This window comes from Monodon monoceros, unplaced genomic scaffold (genome assembly GCF_005190385.1).
Source record: "Monodon monoceros isolate NGI ecotype Baffin Bay Population unplaced genomic scaffold, NGI_Narwhal_1 Super_Scaffold_20, whole genome shotgun sequence".
Lineage (NCBI taxonomy): Eukaryota > Metazoa > Chordata > Mammalia > Artiodactyla > Monodontidae > Monodon > Monodon monoceros.
The window spans coordinates 40004605-40030226 of NW_021703777.1; the positions used below are offsets into that span (position 1 = coordinate 40004605).

Sequence of the window (25622 nt, forward strand, 5' to 3'; positions counted from 1 at the left end):
ACGATTGTATACCAAAGAATGTAACCACTGCTTGCGTCATTGAGTTTTGAGAAAGTTGTTCTTATGAATACTTTTCCATACCATTGCACACTTACAGGTAGTAGGGTGGGGGATCTTTGGGGAATGGGGCAGTAGGAAATTCAACGTTTCTTTTCACTTGACTCAAATGATGGTCCCACTTTTAAGTCAGGGATTTTTACTGACACCTTTTTAGGTAAACTAGTCCTTGCAGCCGTAAGTAAAAATGGAAGGCTTTTTAGAATTCTAGAAATTAGCAACTCTATCCTAAGACTCTTGAGCAGGTCTACTTCAGCCCTACATAAATAAATTTGCTTTTTAAACGGAACCAGAAGTATAAAATGCTAAAAGGGTGTTGGAAGGAGTACAGTGAGTACAAATGTGCCTACTGTCTTAAATAAGTTTGCTATATTTTGCTTTGTGTGTGCAAAAGAGATACTACTTCCAGTGAAGGTGTTTAGAAAAGACCCTTGACTGGTGTAATGGGAAGAGAACTATACAGGTTCTGTACTTTAGCAAGTGATTTTCCTCTGGCTTTATTTGTTCGCTGTGAAATAATTCCTCCGTAAACTAGAAACAACATCCAGGCAACGCACTAATTAGATGCCAGGCTCTGGTGAAACTAGTATAGTTAGTGACTGAAGGCAAATGCTAACAGATCTCAAATAGTACCGCAGGGTACTAACTGGAATACCTTATTTACCCCAGTATGCCTCTTTAGAGTAACAAATCAAGTACGTCCACAACAGCCTTTGGGTATAAACAGATCCGTTTGGTTTTAAAGAAGTCTCAGTAAGCAATGCCGTAGAACCAAGTAAGCAATTTTAAGAGCCCAGTCACAGTTACAGTTGTTGCAATAAGGCCCTTGCAGCCCGATTTTCGGTGGCTGGTCGCGTTGGCAGTGTCGCGGGGGCTGCTGACGTTTCACAGGACCAGTGCTACGTGGCGTTCCTGCGGGCCGAGGCCCTTCTTCCGCTAGGCAGCTACGCCCAGCAGGATTTTTCTTTTTCGCGTCGTCCTGGCCGCCACCGCACGCCACCTCCGAGAACCGATCCTTAACCTCACGGGGGCGCGCGCGGCGCGGGAGCGAGCCCCCTCCACCATCGCTCCCGGAAGTGCCGTGGCCGGCCGCGCGCCGGGGCGGGCGGGGCAAGGCGTCGCTCCCGGAAGCGTCGGACAGCCGGCTGGGCGGGGTTGCGGCTGCCACGTTGGAGCGGAACGTGGAGGTGGCCCTGGGCAGGAGGAGGGGCGGCAGCGAATGCTGGGAGAGTCCGACGAGCGCGGCGCTACTGTAGGAACTGGTCGCCGGGGGTCCCCGCCAGGTGTGTCCGCCTGTCCCCTTCTTTCCTCTTTGAGGGCCCTGGCCCTTCAGGGAGAGCCTGGGCCAACGCTGGTATCCCGGCCTCGGTCTCCGCTGGTCGCCGCCAGCCTGCGGCCCGGCCTCTGGTGGAGGCGCGCCCGGGTCTTCGTTTCGGGCCCGGCGGGTCAACGCCTGGCGTCACGGCTGCTTTGGAGATCGCCCGGTCCGCATCCGCCGACGTTTCCACTGCTGAGCAGAGGCGCCCCTGAGACTTGCGACAGGGTGTCCTGCCGGCGCCCGTAGCTGGCGTCTGAGGTTAGGAGACCTTCAGATCCTTGTGCACAAAGAGGTGCGGTCCCCAAGGGCGAGGGAAGGAAACAAACCTCAGGATTACTTTGGTTGACTTTAGTTTAGCTGGGATTTTTTTGTTGCTGTTTGAACTGTTGCCAGATTTAAATGTTCGTAGGTTTTAACTATAGGCTGTTGTCATTTAACCAGGACTGGATTATTTTAAGGGCAGTAGTCGCCGGTCGCAGCCTATACCTCGAAGGAAGTATCATTGAGTGTCGTATGTTTTTGCTAATAAGTTACTATTATACGAGGTTAAATTACGGGGTAATACTGCCTGGGCTTACGAGCATTATAAACTTTTCCGTGAGCGCAAGGAACTAATTTTACCTAGGTCATTCTGAAGTTGCATTGATGGTGACAAATCCTTCCTCCTAAACTGTCTTTCTAACCACAGAAAACTGAAATTTGATTGTCTTTCTGGGCAACTGTAACTCTATTTAATCAGTAATTATGAGCCTCGTCCTTGTTTCATGCTGTCTTAAGTTTTCAGTACATAACGATTGTTCTAGAGTTGGCTAAAGTTTACTTACCTTTTCTTAGTGGTTCTTCTGTGCTCCTGGTTTCTCATTGTCCCTTAATTACAGCTCTGGGAAAGTTTCGTAGACTCTAAGAACTTTTGGATAAGTTGAACTGTTTTTGTTGTTGTGAATTTCTGTTACACACATCTAAGTTTACTTAGGAAATGTGAGATTTTGAGTGGATTTACAATTATATTCCTTAATTGTATATAAGTAAGTTCTTTTCTGAAACTAATAGCATAAGAACGGAAAGAAATTTTTGTAGACTGTAAAGAGCAATGATTCTCAACCTTTTGGGATTCCACTCTTTTAAGGATCTGATGAAACCATTGGATCATCTTCCTAAAAAAATGCACATATACACACGGATAGGATTTTCTGTATATTTTCGGGAGGTTTACAAATCCCAAATTAAAGATTCTTGTAAGTTGATATTATTAAATTGATTTTTCAATTGTCTTTAGAAGTGTTGTCATTCTTAAATAAGTTAATTTCAGCTCAGAAAGTTTTATTAAGACTGCAGATAAGTGTGACTCCATTTAGTTCACCAGTGCACAGTTGCTTATTTGATTTGGTTTTTGTTGAGTGAGATGAGCCTAGAACATCAATAACATTAAACACATTCTCTAGAACAAATGTGCCCACCCATAATGAGGTATTTTGCCCACACAAGATGGATTTTTACTAAAGACAGTGGCAGCTAGGGATTATATTCCTGGTTTAGGAGTCAGAGTTTCCAGTTCTGTTACCTCTTGCACTCTTTACTTTCTGGTTTAGGTCAGCTCTATATGTAGCTTTGTAAGGTTGGTATTTTTTTAGAGAATAGTACTGTTGGGTTTTAGTGTTGCTTCACAAAATTAGCGTTTAGAAAATGCAGAAAGAAAAGTTTTCACTTAACTGCACACAATTGCTGTGGAGACAAACTTGGATGAATAAATAAAAGTTTTCTGGATCATATATTTTCTTCAGTAGATGTATTCTTTTGAAGATTCACTGGGGTAAACATTTTAAATTGTGACTTTTGTATTAGCTGCCATTTACAATCATTGATTGACCAGGTGCCAGGGACTGTTCTCTGTGAATTCTCACAACAAACCTATGGTGTACTTTTATTACAGTTATTTTACCAAATGGTTAGCCATGACACACATAGATAAAGTTACATGCTTAAAGTCAGAGCTAGGACATGGTGAAGCTGGGATTTAAACCAAGGATGTCGGCTCTAGTCTCCATACTTTTAACTGCTGTGCTATAGATGTTGTCTTATAGGGGGTATATGTAAACAAACCATTGTCCTCACAATTTTCTTTTAATATTTTCACAACTATGTTCTGTGTAAAATAGTCTTGAATGAAACAAATCTACATAGCATGAATTCTAATCACATACAATATTGAAAAAAATTACACAAAGTTTTTAAAGCAAGTCTCACTTGGGAAATACACGTTTTAATCTAAGACTTCTTTCTTCATATTTTCAAGAAAACTAGTTACAACTAAATGGTCATTTTTAAGAGGAAATACACATGTATCTAGATGAAGCTGTATTTCCATAGTATTCTTAATAGTTTTGAGAATGATATGTAGTTTATGGTATTCTTGTCTAATTAGATTCAGACCGCTTAATGTAGTTCTAGGCTATTTGTAGTAGAGTGATTTGATGTTTTTTTAAACAACGGTATTTAAGCCTTATGTTCATTACAGGTTCATAAGTGGAACTGCTTCTGGTGGAACATTGAGTACTAAGGCCAAGAAATAGACTTTATAAATGCTTTGAATTCCTACTTAACCATTTTATGTTCTTGTGAATTCGTCTCTCTCTCTCTCAGTAAATGTTACACATTAACTAAGTGTTCATGAATTCAGTAGCCCTTGTTGTATCTTTACTCCTAAAGATACTGTAATTATATTCAATTTGGTTTTTAAAAAACTTTATATATATGTAGCTATTTTGTTTTCACTTTTAGAAATTATTCTAAAGGCACTTTAGTACTTTCCCCTATTTTTTAAATAAGTTAAGTTTTAAACAGTGAAGAATTTAAAAATTAAATATTTTACTTGAAATTGGTCTTTCTAGCTCATCAGTCTTTTTGTATTCCCATAAATACAGACATTCAAAATCAGTCAAGCAAAACTGTGTATCTCAGTCTGTGCTAAGCAATTTTGAGTCCAAAAAGGGTAAAAGCTGTAACACTTGATTGAAAAAATGACAGTATTTGTCGATTTGGTGAGACAAGATGACATATAAGACAGTTGGTAAAACAGGCAATGGGAAAGTATGTACTAATAGAATGTTAAAAAGTTTTATTAAGGTAAATAAGACACTTTATTGTAAGATGCTTGAAGCGTGGTACAGACTAATGTAAAGAGTTAAGAGACTATTTAGATCAGTGTGGATTGGACCAGTAGGGCAGATTTCATGAAGGACCTGGGATTTGAACTTATTATTAAAGACAATTGGCTGAGAAGAAAAAGAGGGCATTTCATATAAAGAAAATAGGCCTCTTTTTCACTTCTTAGAAAATTGGGATTTTTTTTTCCTTTTTTTCTTCACAATAATCTTAGGAAACTAGATGTGCAGTTTCCTTGATTAATCTCATGATAGTAATAATCTTTAAAGTAGTTAGCATATTAAAACACATTTTAGGGCTTCCCCGGTGGCGCAGTGGTTGAGAGTCCGCCTGCTAATGCAGGGCACACGGGTTCATGCCCCGGTCCGGGAAGATCCCACATGCCGCGGAGCGGCTGGGCCTGTGAGCCATGGCTGCTGAGCCTGCGCGTCCGGAGCCTGTGCTCTGCAACGGGAGAGGCCACAACAGTGAGAGGCCCGCGTACTGCAAAAAACAAACAAACAAACAAAACAAAACACATTTTAATTTGTGTTTGGACCTCTGTAAAATACATTATCTCATTTCAACCTCACAGTATCCCCTAAGGTAATCACTCTTAACCCCACCTTACAAAGGTAGGTGGGAATTGGGGCTCAGAGAGGTCAAATGATGTGTCGACGGTGTCAAAAGTAACAGACCCAGTATTCAAGTTGAGGATTAACTCCAGAGGCCCTGCCCCTAAGCTGTGTAATTCAACCTTCTGTCCACTTTTGCCTAAAGTAGGCTGTTTCTAAAATACATGTCTTCTTCCCTTAATTTCATCATGCATTGTAGTTTCTTTGCCATTCATTATTTCTCCTAAATGTTAATATTTCTTCTATGATTAAAATTGAATACTTGAGCTTGTTGTAATAACAAGTAAGAGCTTGGACTCTGGAGCTAAACTTCTGAGTTCAAATCTTGGCTCTGCCCCTTGCTAGTGTTTTCAAATTATTTAATCTTTCTGTGCCTTCATTTTATTATCTGTAAAATGTTCATCAAGTATAAACAATTTGGACATGTAAGACTCAGGGCATGTTTTTAGTCTAAGGCCCTCTTAAGGAAACTGTTAGAGGATGAACTTCATCCTCCAGAGATGAGTAAGAAAACTGGCAAGAGTACTGTTGGAGAACATTGAGTATATTTAACTACAATAGACCTGAGGCTAAAACAAAAGTAGGAATAAGGAAGAAAGAATAAAATGTACATGTTAAATATCTGATGATGTAGGAATTGGTCGTAAAAGTAAAAAATTAAGAGAACTGGGAAGTAAGAAGAAAATTGGATGTAGAATAAGTTTGTGGATTGCCTAATCTATAATGGCTAGGAGTCAAAGAACATCATTTAAAGCTGACAAATCAGTTAGTAGAAGTATAAGCATATTTAGCAGTACAAAGGTAAACACTGAGAAAGATAATACTGTGATTATAACTGTGTGATGCAAGAGAGGCAGTAAGATTATATAAGCTAATTTTGTTAGTGCTCATAGTAGTTAACTGTGTAAAGAAATAGAGGATTAATAGTACTAAGTGAAATTATTTAAAATTATAGTAACAAAGATGGAACCAGAAACATATACTAGAACAAAAATACAAATCACTCTAATTATCAAAAAAATTAAAAATACACACACAAAAATAGATAACAGTGAAAGACATTTTTTAACATTATAAAGCCAAACATAGCAGACTATGATAGAAATGAGAGTAACCATTTCTGTCATATCAGTAAATTTTAAATACATTTATTAGCTAATCTATTAAAAAATTTTCAAATTGGATCACTAAGCAAAACCTGATTTTTTTTCACTGTATTCAAGATAGCCAGGGAAAACAAAATGGTTCAGAAGTTGAAAAGGCCAAAGAGCACACATAAAGGCAAATAAAAAGAAAGCTAGGCTGTTGATCTCAATATGAGACAAAGTGAAATTCAGGCCCAAAGGCATTATTTAAGATGAAAAATACCCTGTAAAGCTAAAATATGTATTTGACAGTGAACATTTAGCATTGTGAATATCTGTCTACCTATGTATTCAATATGTAAATATGTAACTATGTACTGAATAACAAAGTAACTTTCATAAAGCAAGTTTTAGGAGATACCAGGAGAAATAGGCACAAATGCACTAGTAGCAGGATACTTTTAATTTGCTGTTCTTGATCCAGGACAGATCAAGTGGGGAAAAAAATAATAATAAGGATATAGAAGACTTAAACAATTAAGTCAGTAGGGTAGACTTGATTAACATATATTGAACTCTGAAAACAGAGCACCCCTTCTTTTTAGGTCTTCTGGAACATTCACAAAAACTTGCATAGGCCCCAAAGAAAACTTACATAAATTTCATAAAGAAGAAATAGTACAGAAAAATCACAATGCAGTAAAAATAAAGGCCCCTCCACTTGGATATTAAATTCAAACTGTTGTATCAATGGAGAATACAAATGGAAATTGTAAAATGGGTGATCATAATGATGAAAACACTAGTAATGTATAGGATCCAGTTAAAGCAGTGTGCAGAGAAAATTCAAAGCCTAAAGAAATAATAAAAATGGGTAAGTGAAGCATTTAACTAAAAAGTTAGAAAAAGAACAAAGTAAACCAAAAGAAGGTACAAGGAAGGAATTAATAAAAATAAATGCAGAAATTAATGAATTCAAAAACAAGAAAAGTAGAATAAGTAAATCCAAAATTTGGCTGTTTGTAAATACTCAGTAAGCAAATCAGTAGCTAAGTTAATTTTTAAAAGGAGGGTAGGAGAAAACAAAACACAAATATTCTTAATAAATAAGGACTAATCACCATACACAGCACAAATTAAAAGAATTATGGGGAACTTCTCTGGTGGTCCAGTGGTTAAGACTCTGAGCTCCCAATGCAGGGGGCCCGGGTTTCATCCCTGGTCAGGGAACTAGATCCCACATGCCACAACTAAAAAAAAGATTCTGCGTGCCACAACTACAGATCCCCCATGCTGCAACAAAGATCCCACATGCTGCAACTAAGACCTGGCACAGCCAAATAAATAAATAAATATTAAAAAATAATAACATTGAATAAAAGAATCATGAGTCTATGTTTGAGTCTAAACAAATAGAAAATTGTAAAAAAAATAAAATAAAGGAATATCATAGGAAAATGTAATTTACAAAAAATGACCTTGAATAAGGAGAATTCAGGACTTCCCTGGTGGCGTAGTGTTTAAGAATCCGCCTGCCAATGCAGGGGACACGGGTTTGAGCCCTGGTCCGGGAAGATCCCACATGCCACAGAGCAGCTAAGCCTGTGTGCCACAACTACTGAGCCTGCATGCCACAGCTACTGAAGCCCGCATGCCTAGAGCCCGTTCTCTGCAACAAGAGAAGCCACCGCACCTTGTGAGAAGCTTGCGCACCACAACGAAGAGTACCCCCCACTCGCCACAACTAGAGAAAGCCTGCACACAGCAACGAAGACCCAATGCAGCCTAATTAATTAATTAATTAATTTTTTAAAATTTCAAATAGATCAATATCCATAGAAGAAATAGAGAAAATTACCAAAGGAGTACTTTCCCCCAAAAAGCACCAGACCCAGATGTTTCACAGGAGAATTCTGTTAAATCTTTAAAGACCCAGTAATTCCAATGCTGTTTTTGAAAGTGTTCCAGAACATAGAAAAACTCCCACATTTGTTATGAAGCAAGTATAACATTGATACCAAAACCTGACAAAGACTGTACAAAAGGAGAAAACTATCGATTGAATCTCACTTAAGGCTCTAGGAGTGAAACTTTTAAACAAACAAAATCTAGCAGCACAGTAGTAGAACAATAATACATCATGGTCAAGAGAAGTTTATTCAGCATATGAAAAGATGGTTCAATATTAGGAAATCTGTTAGTGTAATTTGTTTTATTGGTAGACCTAGGGAGAAAAATCATATGATCATCTCCAATTACCTAATGAAAAAGCATTTGACAAAATTCAACACCCAGTCTTTATGAATAGCATTCAGTAAAACAGTAATCATTGGCCATTTCCATATATATATTTGTATATATATGTATATTGTACAGATATAAACGTGTGTATATATGTATATATACACACAAAAATATATGTATGTATATCTCAAATTCCAAAACCATGCTCAGTGGTGATACAATAGGCTTTCTCACTGAAGAACAAAACAAGACAAAAATATCGCTGTTATCACTACTCTTGAATATGGTACTATTAGTACTGGCTAGCTCACACAAGAGAAAGATATCAGAGGAATGACAATTTGAAATGAGGAAATAACTGTCACTGTTGGCACATGGTATGAGTGTATATGTGGAAAACCCAACAGAATCTACTGAAGCACTACTTCAAGAAGAGAATTCAATAAGATAGCAGAATTAAAAATGAATGTAAAGAAATCATTAGCCTTCATATAACAATAAGAACATAGACATTATAATGGAAGGGAAAAAAGCCACATTTACAAACAAACCAAAAGAAAATACTTAAGAGTAAGCAAACCCAATATATCAAAAAAATTTCAAACGATACTGAAAGATAAAAAAGAAGGCTTAAATCAAAAGACACCAAGTTCTTGATAGGAAGATTCAGCATTGTGTCAGTTCTCCATAAATTAATTTACTAATTTGGGTACAGGTTCAATAAAAAACACTAACGTTCTTTTTTTCTTCTGGAATTAGACAAAAACTATTCTGAAGTTTAGTTTAAAAAAAAAAAGTAGGGTTTCCCTGGTGGCGCAGTGGTTGAGAGTCCGTCTGCCGATGCAGGGGACACGGGTTCGTGCCCCGGTCCGGGAAGATCCCACATGCCGCGGAGCAGCTGGGCCTGTGAGCCATGGCCACTGAGCCTGTGTGTCCGGAGCCTGTGCTCCGCAACGGGAGAGGCCACGACAGTGAGAGGCCTGTGTACCGCAAAAAAAAAAAAAAAAAAAAGCCATAAATGAATTTGCTAGAAGAAAACTATTGATGAATGTCTTCATAACTGTAGCATGCAGAAAGCCTTTTCTAACTAATCAAAATTCAGAAACCAGTTTTTTTAAAGTGAGAAATTTGACTGTAAAAAAATAAAAATCATGGTACACTGATACAATGGAATATTTTTTCAGTGCTAAAAAGAAATGAGCTATCAAGTCACAAAAAGACGTTGAGGAGCCTTAAATGCCTATTGCTAAGTGAAATAAACCAATCTGAAAAGGCTACATGTTGTATGATTATAACTAAATGATGTTCGGGGAAAAGGCAAAACTATGGAGACAGTAAAAAAGATCAGTGGTTACCAGGGAGGGAGGGAAGAGGAGGGACAGAGGAAGAGAGGGATGAATAGGTGGAGCACAAGAGAGTTTTTAGGGCAGGGAAGCTTCTGAATGATACTAAAACGGTGGATTATACATTTGTCAAAACCCATAGAATGTACAACACAAAGAGTGAATCCTAGTGGAAGCGATGGACATTGGTTGATAATGATGTGTCAGTGTTGATTCATTGATTGTAACAAATATACCACTGCGCTGTACAAGATGTTGATGAGTGGGGAGGCTGCGTTTGGGAGGCAAGAGGGCAAGGGAGGGAGGTATGTGGGAACTCTCTATACTTCTCACTCAAATTTTCTGTGAACGTGAAACTGTAATAAATAAAATCTATTTTTAAAAAATGGAAATTTTGTGAAAGGTAAAAAAAATAAGCAAAATCAAAGATAAAGTCTGATAGCCTAATAGAAAAATGGGCAAATGATATAGACAAGAATAGACAGAAAAGGTGACAGAGAAGGAAATATGGATGACCCATAACCATATAAAAAAAGATGTTCAACGTTATTTATAGTATGAGAAATGCAAATTACAACTATCCAGAGCTAACATTTTTCACCTATCGTGCTGGTTACCCTGGAAGGTCTGTAGGGCAGCAGCTCCTTATGGATTACTCTTGGGAGTATGAAAGGGTACAGTTGCCATGGAGGGCAACTTGGGAGTATCCATCAAAATTAAAATTACTTTTATCCTTTAACGCATCAGTTTTACCTCTGGAAATCTACAGCTTTCCTTGCCCATGAATGAAATAACATGTATATATGGCCATTCATTTCAGCATTGTTTGTAAAAATAGCAAAAGATTAGAAACAGCTCAGGTGTTCATCAGTAGCAGACTAAGTAATTAAATTATGGTACATCTTACAGTGGAATAGTATGCCATGTGAATGCATTTATGTAAAATAACAAATTTTTTTTTAATGCTATAGCACAGTACCTCCTGAATTCTTCTACCAGAGTAACTTTAACAGAGAATATATAAAATAATGGCATGTGGGTTTGTAACTTGGAGTGACCATTCAAAAAAAATTTTTTGCTTTATCTTTATCAAATCTGTGGGTTTGCTTTATTCTCCTCTGTGTTAGTCTGTTTTAATTTAAATTAATTTTTCAAACTGCTCTTATTGTTGAGTAATCCTGCTCCAGGAAGATGCACTTTGTTTATTATGTGCCGTCTCTTACCCCTGATACACTGCCACCCATATTGTCTTGTCTGAGAAACATATTGTGTACCAAGATTAATTAACCAAATACTGTCCCTGTTTTTGCAGGTTTCTTTCCAGACTGATTTTTCAACTGAAGAGCTATAATCTGTAAACAGTTAGAATAGCCCTATATTTGTCTCAAAATAATTTAACAAGTTTCTCTTCTTTCTAATATTGAACATTTCCCAACAAATGATACGTAGACCAATTTGACTTACTGGCATTCCAGCACTACTAATGATGTATTGGTTTGTCTAGTATATTTCTATGTAAAAAAAAGTTTCTTTGTTCCATATTACATGTTTATTATATTTCTGTGTGAAATATTCTCTTTAGCAGGATGAAGTTAAAGGAAATAGATCGTACAGCCATGCAGGCGTGGAGCCCTGCCCAGAATCATCCCATTTACCTAGCTACAGGTAAGCTCAACAGAGAGAGGATAGTATGAGTCACCTAATTCCTTCTCTTCCGCATCTGACTTATTTACACTTGTCCTTTAAAATTCAGTTCAAGCTTCATCTCCTCTAGAAAGTCTCTCCTTCCCTGGCGAGATAATGTCCAACCTTCGGATCAGCTGAGTTCTGTGCTTGTACATCATAGCATTAATCATGGTCTGTTACATTTAGAGTGTCTTCCCCGCTTCATAGAATTGTGCTTTATCTTTATTCCTCCAGTATTAAGCACAATAGATAACATGTAAAAAAGTTAATAAAATATCAGTTTGAATGAATGAAGAACAGTTTTGATGCTAGCATTTTTATATAAAAAGAGTTGGAGTTATATCATTTGTAACTATAAGCATGGGGCTGTTTATACAGAGAGGTTTTAAAATATCTGTAGGCTTAAAAAATTATCTTCACTACCCACTCGTACAAACATCATCTCTGAGCCTTGCATCAGAATCTTATTGCTATAGTAATTTAAGCATCTGCTCAGTGGTGTATGTGCTGAGATTTCAACCACTAGTGCAGCGTTCATGAGTGAGATAATTGAAAAGTGTGCATTATTTTGTATGGTTTTCTCTGAGTCTTTTATTTTTGCATGTGTAGTTACCATAAATGTATTTTCTGTAGGAACATCTGCTCAACAATTGGATGCAACATTTAGTACCAGTGCTTCTCTTGAGATATTTGAATTAGACCTTTCTGATCCGTCCTTGGATATGAAATCTTGTGCCACTTTCTCTTCTTCTCACAGGTATGAGATTCAACTTTAAATTCACATGATTATTCAGTTATATGTTGTGGTTGATGCCTAGTGTGTCTACAAATGTTCCATTATTAGAAACTGTAAGGAGTACTATCAATGACGTGAAATATTTTGTGAAAAAATATATGAGTGCATTTCTACGGAAGCAAAAGAAGTGTCTATCTGTTTTATTGAATTTTTTACTACTGACTGTTATGTGTAGGATAGGAAGGAGAGGCTCTAGTTTGTAGTATTTTTTTCTTATGATATAGTTGAGTTACTTTCTTTTATCTCCTTTATCTCACCTGTTTACAAAAAAAAAAGGTAGGTACGACTAGAAAAAGGAGTAGTTGGATGAATATTAAGATGTTAATAGTGATTTTCCCTGAATGGAGGTTGGTTTTTTTTTTCCCCTTGTACTTATCTATATTTAAAAATACATTTCACAGAGAATTTTATTGACATGATTTCTGATACAATAGGTGTTTAGATCACCTTTCCAAGTACTTAAGCTGTATTATAATGCAGAGAAGGACACTTTTCTTTGAGTAGTAAAATATGCTTTATTGCCTTAATAGCTTGGCAAGTTTTGGGGAAGAATTTTACCTTAGCTAACAATACAGTTCAGATGATGGAGTCTCATGGGACCTCCCATAGTCTTCCAAGCCCTCCCACTGTGATGGGAACCCCAGATACCTTTCGTCTAGCAGTTTTTCTCCTCACCACCATTTGTCTTGTATATCTCCACGCTGCCACCTTGCCAAACCATAATCTTTTATTCTCCACCAATGGGGTACTTGTCATAATAGACATAATTTTGATGTCACTTTTCTACTCTCAGAATACATTATTTTTCTTAGAAAATTTCAGATGACTCCCTTAACTCCTTTACTGTTTAACAGGTAATTTGTTAGTGAGTACTTCTGTAGTCAAGTAAAATCAGGGAGGTGGTTGATTAGCTCTATTTTATAAATGAACCAGAGTAACTGGCTTAGGGTCTCACAGATTCTAAATGGTAAAACCATTCTTAAGCTCATATCTTTTGACACACAAATCAAGTGTACTTTGTCATATTAGCTCTACAAAAGAGTTTTTATACTCTTTAAGATTACAAAATGAAACATGTATGTATGAGTATAAATAAAAACTAAAATGCCATTTCACCAAGTTATGCAGTTACCAGAAATAGAGGAGAAGCAGTGTTTTTGAAGTATTTATGAAAACAATTAAATGTATAATTTCAGATTCTTTTCTACATTTATTTGACTTCAAAAAAGAGTTATTTTGCTCATTTTCTCTTAAAGGTACCACAAGTTGATTTGGGGGCCTCATAAGATGGATTCCAAAGGAGATGTCTCTGGAGTTCTGATTGCAGGTGGTGAAAATGGAAATATTATTCTTTATGATCCTTCTAAAATTATAGCTGGTGATAAGGAAGTTGTGATTGCCCAGAATGACAAACATACTGGCCCAGTGAGAGCCTTGGATGTGAACATTTTCCAGGTTAGACTTTTGACATTTATTCTTAATTCTTGAGATAATGTACTGCTTATTTTATATAAGTATATGAATCTGCTGTGCCTCAGTCTTGGAATTGAAAACTAAAACTGTGCCTGTGCAGATTGATGAGTGAGTGTATTTGTTTGAAGAATGGAGGGTTCAAGGGCTTCCCTGGTAGTGCAGCAGTTGAACATCCACCTGCCAATGCAGGGGTCATGGGTTCGATCCCTGGTCCGGGAAGATCCCACGTGCCGTGGAGCAGCTCAGCCCGTGCGCCACAACTACTGAGCCCATGTGCCTAGATCCCGTGCTCTGCAACAAAGAGAAGCAACTGCAGTGAGCAGCCCGCGCACCACAACGAAGAGTAGCCCCCACTCGCTGCAACTAGAGAAAGCCAGCATGCAACAATGAAGACCCAACACGGCCAAAAATAAATAAATTTTAAAAATAAATAAATAAAGATCTTGAATTATTAGGATACTTGAGTATAACCAGAAAATGAATATTATCTTTTTTTTTATTTTTATTTTTTTTATTTTTTATTTTTTTGCGGTACGTGGGCCCCTCACTGTTGTGGCCTCTCCCGTTGCGGAGCACAGGCTCCAGACGCGCAGGCTCAGCGGCCATGGCTCACGGGCCCAGCCGCTCCGCGGCATGTGGGATCTTCCCAGACCGGGGCACGAACCCGTGTCCCCTGCATCGGCAGGCAGACTCTCAACCACTGCGCCACCAGGGAAGCCTGAATATTAAGAAAGTTTAAAATAGTTATTTTTCTTGTATTATAGATACTTTGCGTATAGAAATATAGAAACCCTAACTTCTTCATTTCTGTGTCTACTCTTTAGATTAGATAGCTAATTCCTTTGTTAATTGGATTAAACAGCTGCTGATTTTTGGTTAGTGTCTTGTATCATAGGTGGCTACTACCAGAATTCCTCTGTTTTCATAGTTATATGTCAGTTGTTTATAGAAGTATTAATGAGAGTGAACAGTAAAGGATGAAGGTCAGTATATGAACCTCATTATCTTCCTGTACTTCATATCACAATTTTAGGGTCTTTTTGACCCTAAAATTGTGCCACCAGGAACTAGATTGAACATAAACGAAATGTAACAAGATTAAGCATAAATGAAATGTAAATACGTGAGGACAAACATAGAAAACAAATTTATGGTTACCAAAGGAGAAAGGGCTAGGGGAGGGCTAAATTAGGAGTTTGGGATTAGCAGATACAAACTACTATATATAAAATAGATAAACAATAAGGTCCTACTGTATAGCACAGGGAACTATATTCAATATCCTGTAATAAACCATAATGGAAAAGAATATGATTATATAACTGAATCACTTTGCTGTACACCAGAAACTAAAACAACTATATATTTTTAATTGAAGTAAATCAACTATACTTCAATAAAAGAAATTTTTTAATACATAAATATGTGAGGATTTAAGACAAGAGATTTTACTAGCCCTATCTTGGTCCAGCTCCAGAGGCTGGCTTTGAGGTATCCTGAGATAGATGCCATTATTTTAGGATTTGGCTATTTGTCTGAAGCAATAATTGGTGACTTATTTTTGTCTCCCACAACAGGGCCCCTTCCAGAGATGCAAACCACAAGCAGTAATGCCCATATAGTTGCATAATTAAGAATTTATCCATGCAATTACTTTTTAATGTCTTATATTAAAATGTCAGTAGATGTATTGTCTTTTTAGTTTAATAGAATTTTATAATGTTTCTTTAAAAAACTATATACATTTCAGATTGTTATGCATAGTTTTTAGGAATTCATGCATTTTGCTTTTTTAATTAGAAAAATTATGTGCCTTAAAACAGACAGGTCTTTCCAGCCCTGAATTGGATTATTCTGAGTTCTCTTAATTATTTGTAAGTGCTATTTAGTTGTTAATTGTTTCTTATTACAGACTAATCTGGTGGCCTCTGGTGCTAATGAATCTGAAATCTACATTTGGGATTTAAACAATTTTGCAACTCCAATGACACCAGGAGCCAAAACGCAGGTATTACATTGATTTCAATGTAATCAAAAGAACCAAAATCAGTTTTTCTACACTTTGTTTTTTTCATACAGAATATATTTGTTTAAAATCAGTTTTTAAATGTCACTGATTTTTCTCAAACATAGTAAAGTATTAATAAATATGTTTCTTTAGAGTATCAGTGAATCCTTCAACAGTAAATATTTATTTAGCACTTACCATCTGCCAGACACTGTTTGATATACTAGACTTATGGTAGTAAATAAAATAGACAAGTCTTTAACAATTTTCTTAGGTATAATATTTTATATAGTATAGTATTTTATATAATATGGTATCTTAACAATATCCAACCTTATAATAAAAATCATAGACTAGAGAGGAAACTTATTTTTAAAAAAAACACTCAACCTGTTTCTTATGTAATTCTAATAAGTTGAGAAAGAACAGTCCTCCCCCTGCCTCCTTGAGTTTCTTTATGTTGTATAGACCAGTAGTCCCCAACCTTTTTGGCACCAGGGACTGGTTTCACAGAAGACAGTTTTTCCACGGACTGGGGTGGGGGTGGTGGTTTTGGGATGATTCAAGTGCCTTATATTGTGCATTTTATTTCTATTATTATTACGTTGTAATATATAATGAAATAATTACACAGCTCACCATAATGCTGACAGGAGGTGGAGCTCAGGCGGTAATGTGAGCAATGGGGAGCAGCTGTAGATACAGATCAGCTGAAGCTTCGCTCATTCACCAGCCGCTCACCTCCTGCTGTGTGGCCTGGTTCCTAGCAGGCCGTGGACTGGTACCGGTCCGGGGGTTGGGGACCCCTGGTATGGACTACTCAATTTGAGTGGCCATTATAATGGACCATAACATTTTGGCAATCAGAAAGGTAGCATAATAATAGTGTGTGGCCTACCATTTATTAAAGATAGTTTTCTAGGTCTAGGTTGTAACTTTTGCTCTGCTTAGATGTCTGTCATATTGACCAGCATCTACTTTGTGGTCTGTTATCTACCTTGGAGCAGTTGCAAAGTAAAGAAACAGCGCTTGGTTTGTAACAGGAGCTTAATAAATGCCTGGTGATAAACAAAATACTTGAATTGGCATATACCTGAGCTTTAAACTCTATTGCATGATGTTGAGAACTTAAAAATATAAAAATAAATTTTTGGAATGAATAGATCCGATTTTTAAGTAATCCAGTGTTTAAAAAGAATTAGATTTTGTAGTTAAATTTGATTATTATTGAGAAATGGCTTTTAGTAGTTTATTCCTTATAGCCCCCAGAAGATATCAGCTGCATTGCATGGAACAGACAAGTTCAGCATATTTTGGCATCAGCCAATCCCAGTGGCCGGGCCACTGTGTGGGATCTTAGAAAAAATGAACCCATCATCAAAGTCAGTGATCATAGTAACAGGGTAAGTTTGTGATTGATTTGTGACAAACATGTTTTATTCCTGCTGTAGCTATTCCTATATAGTTTGTCAGAGTAGGCAACAAATCAAATTTCTATAAAGTCTAATCCTGTCTTTTTATGGACCAATCATGTTGGAATGAGAGGTTTCTTCCTTTGGGGAAAATAATAAAATTCCTACTAAACCACACTGGATATATTAATGATGAAGAAAAAGATTGGTTAATCAAGGGGGTTATTCCATGATATACTGGTTGTTTTGCTTTGCTAGCTGTTCCAAAGCATTATAGCAACTTTTTAATTCATCTTTAGCTTTCTCAAGAATGTAAAAATTTTCCCTGCTAGTAATTTTATGACTGTGAAGCTGTAGTTTCCAGACTCCCGGCTTCATCTTTTCTGATTAGGTACTGCTAAAGTGAGCTGATGTTCTCCCACTTAACACAGTATATGCTGTTGTATAACACATTACATTTTCAGCTTTATAGATTCATTAATGTTATGTCATCATGTGCTATAAAGTAATTTAGACACAGTTTAGGCCTTGTTTTGTTAATTTGTTTTTAATTACATTGTTTAGTTGGACATTTAAAAAAAAACGAGTTTGCCTAAATCAGAGAATACATATATAACTTAAAAACAACAATAATAACAACAAAAAACATTATTTACAAGAATGTTTCTTCAGGGTATTATTTTTCAGTGAGTCAAAAATTTTAAAACAAGTTTCAGTGGAATAAAGTATACAATAAACATTTCAGTCATCTTTTGGAATACTTAATAGGATCTGAACTTCCAGGTAGTTCTCAATAATAATGTTAATTTATCCCATGTGAAAATTGAAATAGTAGTTGTTGCTTTAGACACTTTATCTTGATTTTTATGGTGAAATAGAGGAAAGATATGAATTTTTTTGTCATTTAAATCTTATCTATTTTAATTTTTCTGAAAGTATTAAATTTTAAATTTATATAAAACTTTTCCCCTAGTTACAATTTTGACAGGAGAACTCATTTTTGGTATAGAATTATTCTGGCGCAGAATGATTTTATGTATCAAAGGGTTGGCTGAATTGAAAACCTTTAAACTTTTTATGTTTAATACTACTGTTTAAGAGTGTTTAATAGAATTTAATCGTTGTATGGGGTTTTTTAATAAACTGAAATTTTAAATAAATAAAAATAGATTAAAATAATGATTAAATAAATAAGAATTCTTTTTTTTAATAAGCCTGAGCTGATGTTTAGTACTGTTTGCTTTAACAATGGCATATTCCTCATGTTCATTTTGGCTTTTCATGAAATAGTATGACTAAAAATAAATAAATAAATAAAATAAAATAGTATGACTGATAAAAATGTGAGCCTTAACTATGTACAGATGCATTGCTCTGGGTTGGCGTGGCATCCTGATGTTGCTACTCAGATGGTCCTTGCCTCTGAGGATGACAGGTTACCAGTGATCCAGATGTGGGATCTTCGCTTTGCCTCCTCTCCACTCCGTGTCCTGGAAAACCATGCCAGGTATCTTGCTGCTCTTCCAAAAACACTTAATTTGTGTATTTTAAAAAATGTATTTACTTGCTACTTTGAATTATCAGGTAATTTTTTTTTATTTACTTATATAGTTAGTTATTTTTGGTTGGGTCTTCTTTGCTGTGCACGGGCTTTCTCTCTAGTTGTGGTGAGCAAGGGCTACTCTTCATTGCAGTGCACAGGCTTCTCATTGCGGTGGCTTCTCTTGTTGTGGAGCACAGGCTCTAGGTGCGCGGGCTTCAGTAGTTGTGGCACACAGGCTCAGTAGTTGTGGCTCGCGGGCTCTAGAGTGCAGACTCAGTAGTTGTGACGCACGGGCTTAGTTGTTCCGTGGCATGTGGGATCTTCCCGGACCAGGGCTTGAACCCGTGTCCCCTGCATTGGCAGGTGGATTCTTAACTACTGCACCACCAGGGAAGTCCCAGATAATTTTTTTAAATTAGGGAATCTACTTTGTCTCTGTCTTGTAAAAGTCAATGTAAATGGTTTATTTTTATTTTAAGCAATAGTCATCTGATATTCTACACCAAAAAATGATAATCAAATCATATCACAAAAACATGAAAATGTGTTAATGGATTTTCCACTACTTATTTCAAATAACAGTTAATAGATCAAAATTCTAGTATATCACAACATTTTGGGACAACTCATGACCTTATACAGTTTGATCTTTATTTGGTTCATCATACTTATCAAGAGTCTTCCATAACATTAAATGTCAAGCAACAATTGGAAAGTTTGTTTTATTTCTGAGTGTTTATCTTTTTTTTTTTTAACATCTTTATTGGAGTATAATTGCTTTACAATGGTGTGTTAGTTTCTGCTTTATAACAAAGTGAATCAGTTATACATATACATATGTTCCCATATCTCTTCCCTGAGTGTTTATCTTAATTTAAAAAGCAAACATTTTTGAGAAATTAGGTGGTTCATTCTGCCTTTAATTTTAATAAATGTGTGGATGCTCTAAAAAAGGTATGAGAATTGTCTTGTGTTAGTTTTAGTAACATTAAATTTAGTTTGTGGGAACTCGCTGCTGGTTCAGTGGTTAGGGGTCTGTGCTTTCACTGCAGGGGACACGGGTTCCATCCCTGGTTGGGGAACTAAGATCCTGCAATCCTCGCAGCGTGGCCAAAAAAAAAAAAAAAATTTAGTTTGTAATTACGCACATTTCCTATCATTAATATTCAGGTACCCAGGGAGTTCATGCACATTTGTTCAATGTTTTTAAACGAGAAACAAATCCCTTTTAATGTTATAGTACTTTCTAAGTACTTTGGGCTTTTTTCTTCTTTCCTGTTTGGGGATATGTAAACTAAAACTTTAAATCCCTTCCCGCCTTCCCTCCCCCCGCCCCATAGTGGAATTACATACTTTGAGAAGTCTTAAGGTTTGTGACCTCTCCTTGAGCTTCTTTATAAAGGAGAAAAGAGTCTGGTCAGAATGTAATCCTGTTTAGATATTATGCTTCAATAAGCTCTTTGTAAAGAAAGGATGATTCTGAGGCGTTTTAATATTTTTCTCACATTGGGTAAGGTTTTATTTATTCATTCAACACTTGCTTATTGAACATGTACTCTGTACCAAGCACTGTGCTAGGATTCAGTAATATAACAGACAAAAATCCCTGCCCTTTTATTACAGAGTATTGAGCAGAGTTCCCTGTGCTATACAGTAGGTCCTTGTTGGGAATCTGTTTTAAATATAGCAGTGTGTATATGTTAATCCCAAACTTTCAAATGTTAGCTTGATTTAGGCTCATAACAAACCTATGGTGTAAATACTATTATCCCATTTTACACATTGGAAATTGAAGCTTGGCAAGGCTAATAAGCTTGGCTTAGGTCTCAAAACTAGTCAAGTGCTGACTTCCAACCCATACATACTGATCCTAGTATCTATGGTCTTAACATTACATTCTGCTGCCAATTTTAGGAGTGGTCATAATTTAGCAAGATAGAATACCATACTGGGTGCCAGGAGCAAATCAACCTCACTAGTTCTCAATTTTCTCCCTCTAGTAAATGCAAGAGTTGGAGTATATTATGATAATATGATCTTTAAGGTCCCTTCCAGTTCTACAATTCAGTGATTTTAATACTTAGTAAGAACCTAAATGTTCCTTAACATGTGATATTAAATATGATATTGATTTCTTTAAAAAGCATTCTTGACATACCTTGAAATTTTTGACATGCATGATTAGATTCTAAAGAGCGGAGACAATAAAAGTTCATTATTGCTACAATTGGGGAAAGTTGAATATGGACTCTAAAGTATTGCATATTAATGATAAATATTTTCAGTATGTAAATGTATTGTGATTATATAGGAGAATGTTCTTATCCCCAGAGATAAGTGTAGAAGTGACATCTCATAATAGCTGCATTTAATTCTCAAATGGTCAATATATATATGTAGAGAGAGAGAAAGAGAAAGACATAAAGTAAATGTAGCCAAATCAGTGAATCTAGGTGAGGAGTATAAGGGTGTATATCACACTATCCTTATAATTTTTACAAAGATTTTAATGCTTAAAAAATAAAATATTGAAGAAAAATAATAAAATAAAATGTTGGAAACAAAAGGCATTCTTAAATAATTTGGGTCCTTTTCCTATAGCGTATTTTCCTGATTCTGAGAGGACTTAGACTGTAAGAAATATCATCAAATTAAAAACAACTTTTGGGGAAAATAAAAATAATATATTCTTTGATGATAAAGTTTATCTGTATTTTGGAAATTGAAAAACTGTATCTTAGAATTACTGTAATGTTTTCAGGAAAATTTAAGGTTATTAATTTGTATGTTTTTGTTTTAAGAAATACACAAACGTAATTCTAGTTTCTAGTGTTTTTCTAGTCCCTGTTATCTACTAGCTGTATTTCTACTATTTTCTAGTATCCAGTATTTAAATCGTAGTTTCTAGTATTTTTCTTCATGGTCTGGTAATGTTAACTTTCCTTCTTTCATCTCTAAACAGCAGAGCCATGAATGTAGAAAAAACAAACTATTATATAGCACTTTTTTCTGGATGGTGGGATAGAGGGTTTTTTTTATTTTTACAGGGGATGCTAATCTTCAAAATATCTACCAAAAATACTACTCTGTTTATACTTAGTATAAAAAATCCAAAGGATATTAAAACACAAAAAGAATTATAAAATCAAATCTTTAGTATTTAGATCTGTAATATTTCTTTGTGAGGCAAATTTAAAATGTTTCCTTTTAGTTAAAAAAAAACTCATGTAATAGGAGAACTACTCCAGTAATGAAAAGTAGAAAGTTAGTATAAACAAAGAGTAGGAAACATGAAATAGATTTCCTACCCATCCATAGGTAAAACTTTTATTGTACATATCCTTATATATACATAACCCCATTTATGCAAGTATTTAATGTAATTATATGTTTTATACAAATTTATGTACAGAGTTAACCTTTTTTCATTGGTGAACAGTGTATAATAATAAGAAACAGATTTCTACAGCATAATTTTTTTAACATCTTTATTGGAGTATAATTGCTTTACAATGGTGTGTTAGGTTCTGCTTTATAACAGAGTGAATCAGTTATACATATACATATGTTCCCATATCTCTTCCCTCTTGCATCTCCCTCCCTCCCACCCTCCCTATCCCACCCCTCTAGGTGGTCACAAACCACCGAGCTGATGTCCCTGTGCTATGCAGCTGCTTCCCACTAGCTATCTATTTTACGTTTGGTAGTGTATATATGTCCATGCCACTCTCTCACTTTGTCACAGCTTACCCTTCCCCCTCTCCATATCCTCAAATCCATTCTCTAGTAGGTTACAGCATAATTTTTAACTACATATTTTCTCCTTAAAAGATGATCTGCAATTTATTATTACGCTGTCCGTGTTATTGGGCATTTGTTTTCATTTTTTGCTGTCATACACTGCATACTGTATTGAGTATCTTTGTAATGATCAAAGAGCATACACATTGCTAAGTTGCTTTCCAGAAAGATTATATGAAATTATACTTCTCTTAGCAGTGTGTGTCTCCAAAGCCTAGAGAAAAATAATTTGGTTTTCTCAAGATTAAAAATTTCTTCATCTCTTTGTGTTTCTTATAGGGGGATTTTGGCAATTGCTTGGAGCATGGCGGATCCTGAATTGTTGCTGAGCTGTGGAAAAGATGCTAAGATTCTCTGTTCCAACCCAAACACAGGAGAGGTATGGGGAGGAAATGTTTCTCAAACTTACAGCTATTATAATATTTTATCTCTGGTTGAATAAGAAAATTTCCATATGAATTCTTTAGTACATGATTAAAATTAAGAATGTGAAAGTAGACGGAGGTGTATGTGAAATGTAACTCTAGCAGAGATTTTATTATGAGCATTATCTAAGCTCAGCTGTTTCATCTGGGGATATCAATCATTGAAATAGTGTCTTTGAACCTAGTAATCACCCGCCATTTCCAATCAAAGGTGTTTAACTAGACTCAGAAATACTTGGTTTGATTTATTTACTGTGTTTTCTGGAAATAAGTGTCCTCAAAGTAGGAGTGTTCAAGGTTTGGGTCTTTTTCTTGCTTTACCTTTCCTGAAGATCCTCTTTGATTTTTGGAAATCAGTGGATGCAGGTTTTTAATCTCTCTTCTGAACTGTACAGCAAGAATATAATACTTTATAATAAAATATTTGTCATATGTTCTACCCATGGAAACTTAGATGGGGAATTTTACCTTATTAAATATAAATATTATATAAATATAATTTCATTTGCTTTGGGTTGTGGGCTAAAAACCTCTTTTACCTATTATTTTTCTTCTTCTTAATGGTTGAATGGTTTCCCTCTCTTTCACTAGTGGGCAAGACACCATAGATTCTAATTACAGCTTTTAAACTTTTATTGCAAGTGCCTTCCTAGTTGCCCTGATGGTATGCTAGTAAAAATAAGTATCTTTGGTGGGTGTTTTTTTTGTTTTTAATTAATTAATTTATGTATTTATTTATTTTTGGCTGCATTGGGCCTTTGTTGCTGTACGCAGGCTTTTCTCTAGTTGTGGTGAGCGGGGCTACTCTTCGATGCGGTGTGCGGGCTTCTCATTGCTGTGGCTTCTCTTGTTGCAGAGCACGGGCTCTAGGCGCGCGGGCTCAGTAGTTGTGGCTCGCGGGCTCTAGACCGCAGGCTCAGTAGTTGTGGTGCACGGGATTAGTTGCTCCGCGCTATGTGGGATCTTCCCAGACCAGGGCTGGAACCCGTGTCTTCTGCATTGGCAGGCAGATTCTTAATCACTGCGCCACCAGGGAAGCCCTGTTCAATAGTTTTTAATCTGTAACATTAAAATTAAAGCAAGCACTTTTGTTATTTGATTTGTGGTTTAAAGTTTTCAGTTGCAGTGATGTCTGTAAGAATATAGAAACATTAATGTTAGAGGAGACGAGAAAAAATAATAATTTTTGCTTCATAAGATTTGTAGACCAAATAATGAAAGTGCTTCATTTTACACTGTGCTTTCCCAAGTGAGTTCAAAATTCATGGAAATTACTGTTCTTTTTCAACTATGTAATTCGATAAAATGATTTTTTGCATATGCTTAGTTGTGTGTGCTTGGACTTTGAAGGAATAAACTTTTAGTGCATGCTGCAACTAAAAATTGTAGTAGATTTTTATTCAAATGCAAATTAGGAATAGACAAGTGGTTCAGATATCAAGAAGCTAATAGTCTTATAAATCAGTTCAAGCATCAAAGAGGAGCAGGCTAAATGCCTTTTCACTTTATTTTCTTATAAAATAAAACATTATTTTAAATGTCAAGGAAGCCAAAGTTAAGTAAATTTGATTCATTTCTTTTTTTTATTTCACGTTTTTTTTTTTTTGTGGTACACGGGCCTCTCACTGTTGTGGCCTGTCCCGTTGCTCCGGACGCGCAGGCCCAGCGGCCATGGCTCACGGGCTCAGCCCCTCCGCGGCATGTGGGATCCTCCCAGACCGGGGCACAAACCCGTGTCCCCTGCATTGGCAGGCGGACTCTCAACCACTGTGCGACCAGGGAAGCCCGATTCATTTCTTAAAGCCATAAAACCTGTGCTCCTAAGAGCATCAGTTACCATCACACTGAGTTAGTAACAATTATTACATTATTACATTGTAAAGTTAGTAAACAATTATTACATTATTTATTTATATCAGCCATTTTTAATAGTTTTTCTATATTCTTTTCCTTCTAAAGAAAACTGATAATGCCAAATTCTCTTTTGATTCTGCAGTAATAAGAATGATGTGTACATGTTTTCTCACTTGACAAGAAGCCAAACTTCTCAGTGAATTTTTCCTTCTCAAGAATTTTTTTTGAAATTTGATCTTCAAATAATCTAAACGTGGCTCTTTGGATCTTGGCAGGCAAAGTCGGTTGGCTAGGACCCCATCGATCTTTTAGAGTTCAGCAAGTTGACCCTAATGGAGTATTCTGGTCTTTCGGGTGCATCCTCTAGTACCATTTCAGTAAAAACAGGAAAACCTCATTTTTTACGATTTACTTATTCCAAATCTGGTCAAAATTTTGATCAGCATTTCTTTTTTTTTTTTTATCATAATGTACTTTAAAGAAATTTTTACAATTGTTGTTTTTCCTGGCTGGATACTTTGTAAAAGTAAATGTTTAATAAAGTTGTATTTGTTGATCATATTAATTCAGCTGTTTTGGCTATAAAGTGGCTATACTTTTTTCTGACTTTTTTTTTTTTTGCGGTCTAGGTGTTATATGAACTTCCCACCAACACACAGTGGTGCTTTGATATTCAGTGGTGTCCCAGAAATCCTGCTGTCTTATCAGCTGCTTCCTTCGATGGGCGTATCAGTGTTTATTCTATCATGGGAGGGAGTGCAGATGGTTTAAGGCAGAAACAAGTTGACAAGGTAATAAGTG

At 36.1% G+C, this 25622-nt stretch overlaps 1 protein-coding gene across 12 annotated transcripts in view; it reads left to right on the forward strand.

Moving 5' to 3' along the window:
* The first annotated feature begins 1238 nt into the window (after positions 1 to 1238).
* The window catches only part of SEC31A (SEC31 homolog A, COPII coat complex component), a 64018-nt gene continuing 39634 nt past the window's right edge, over positions 1239 to 25622 (forward strand). For 7 of the 12 annotated variants that reach the window (XM_029234915.1, XM_029234921.1, XM_029234922.1 and 4 more), the window contains exons 1-9: positions 1239 to 1340; positions 11406 to 11488; positions 12143 to 12266; positions 13562 to 13760; positions 15691 to 15786; positions 17049 to 17189; positions 18563 to 18705; positions 22822 to 22921; positions 25451 to 25612. In XM_029234915.1, coding sequence (XP_029090748.1) covers positions 11410 to 11488; positions 12143 to 12266; positions 13562 to 13760; positions 15691 to 15786; positions 17049 to 17189; positions 18563 to 18705; positions 22822 to 22921; positions 25451 to 25612 — 1044 coding nt within the window. In that variant the 5' untranslated portion in view covers positions 1239 to 1340; positions 11406 to 11409. Of the gene's footprint in view, positions 1341 to 1386; positions 1668 to 11405; positions 11489 to 12142; positions 12267 to 13561; positions 13761 to 15690; positions 15787 to 17048; positions 17190 to 18562; positions 18706 to 22821; positions 22922 to 25450; positions 25613 to 25622 lie in introns of those variants that run through there. The other 5 variants (XM_029234920.1, XM_029234916.1, XM_029234917.1 and 2 more) reach the window with 5 other exon arrangements.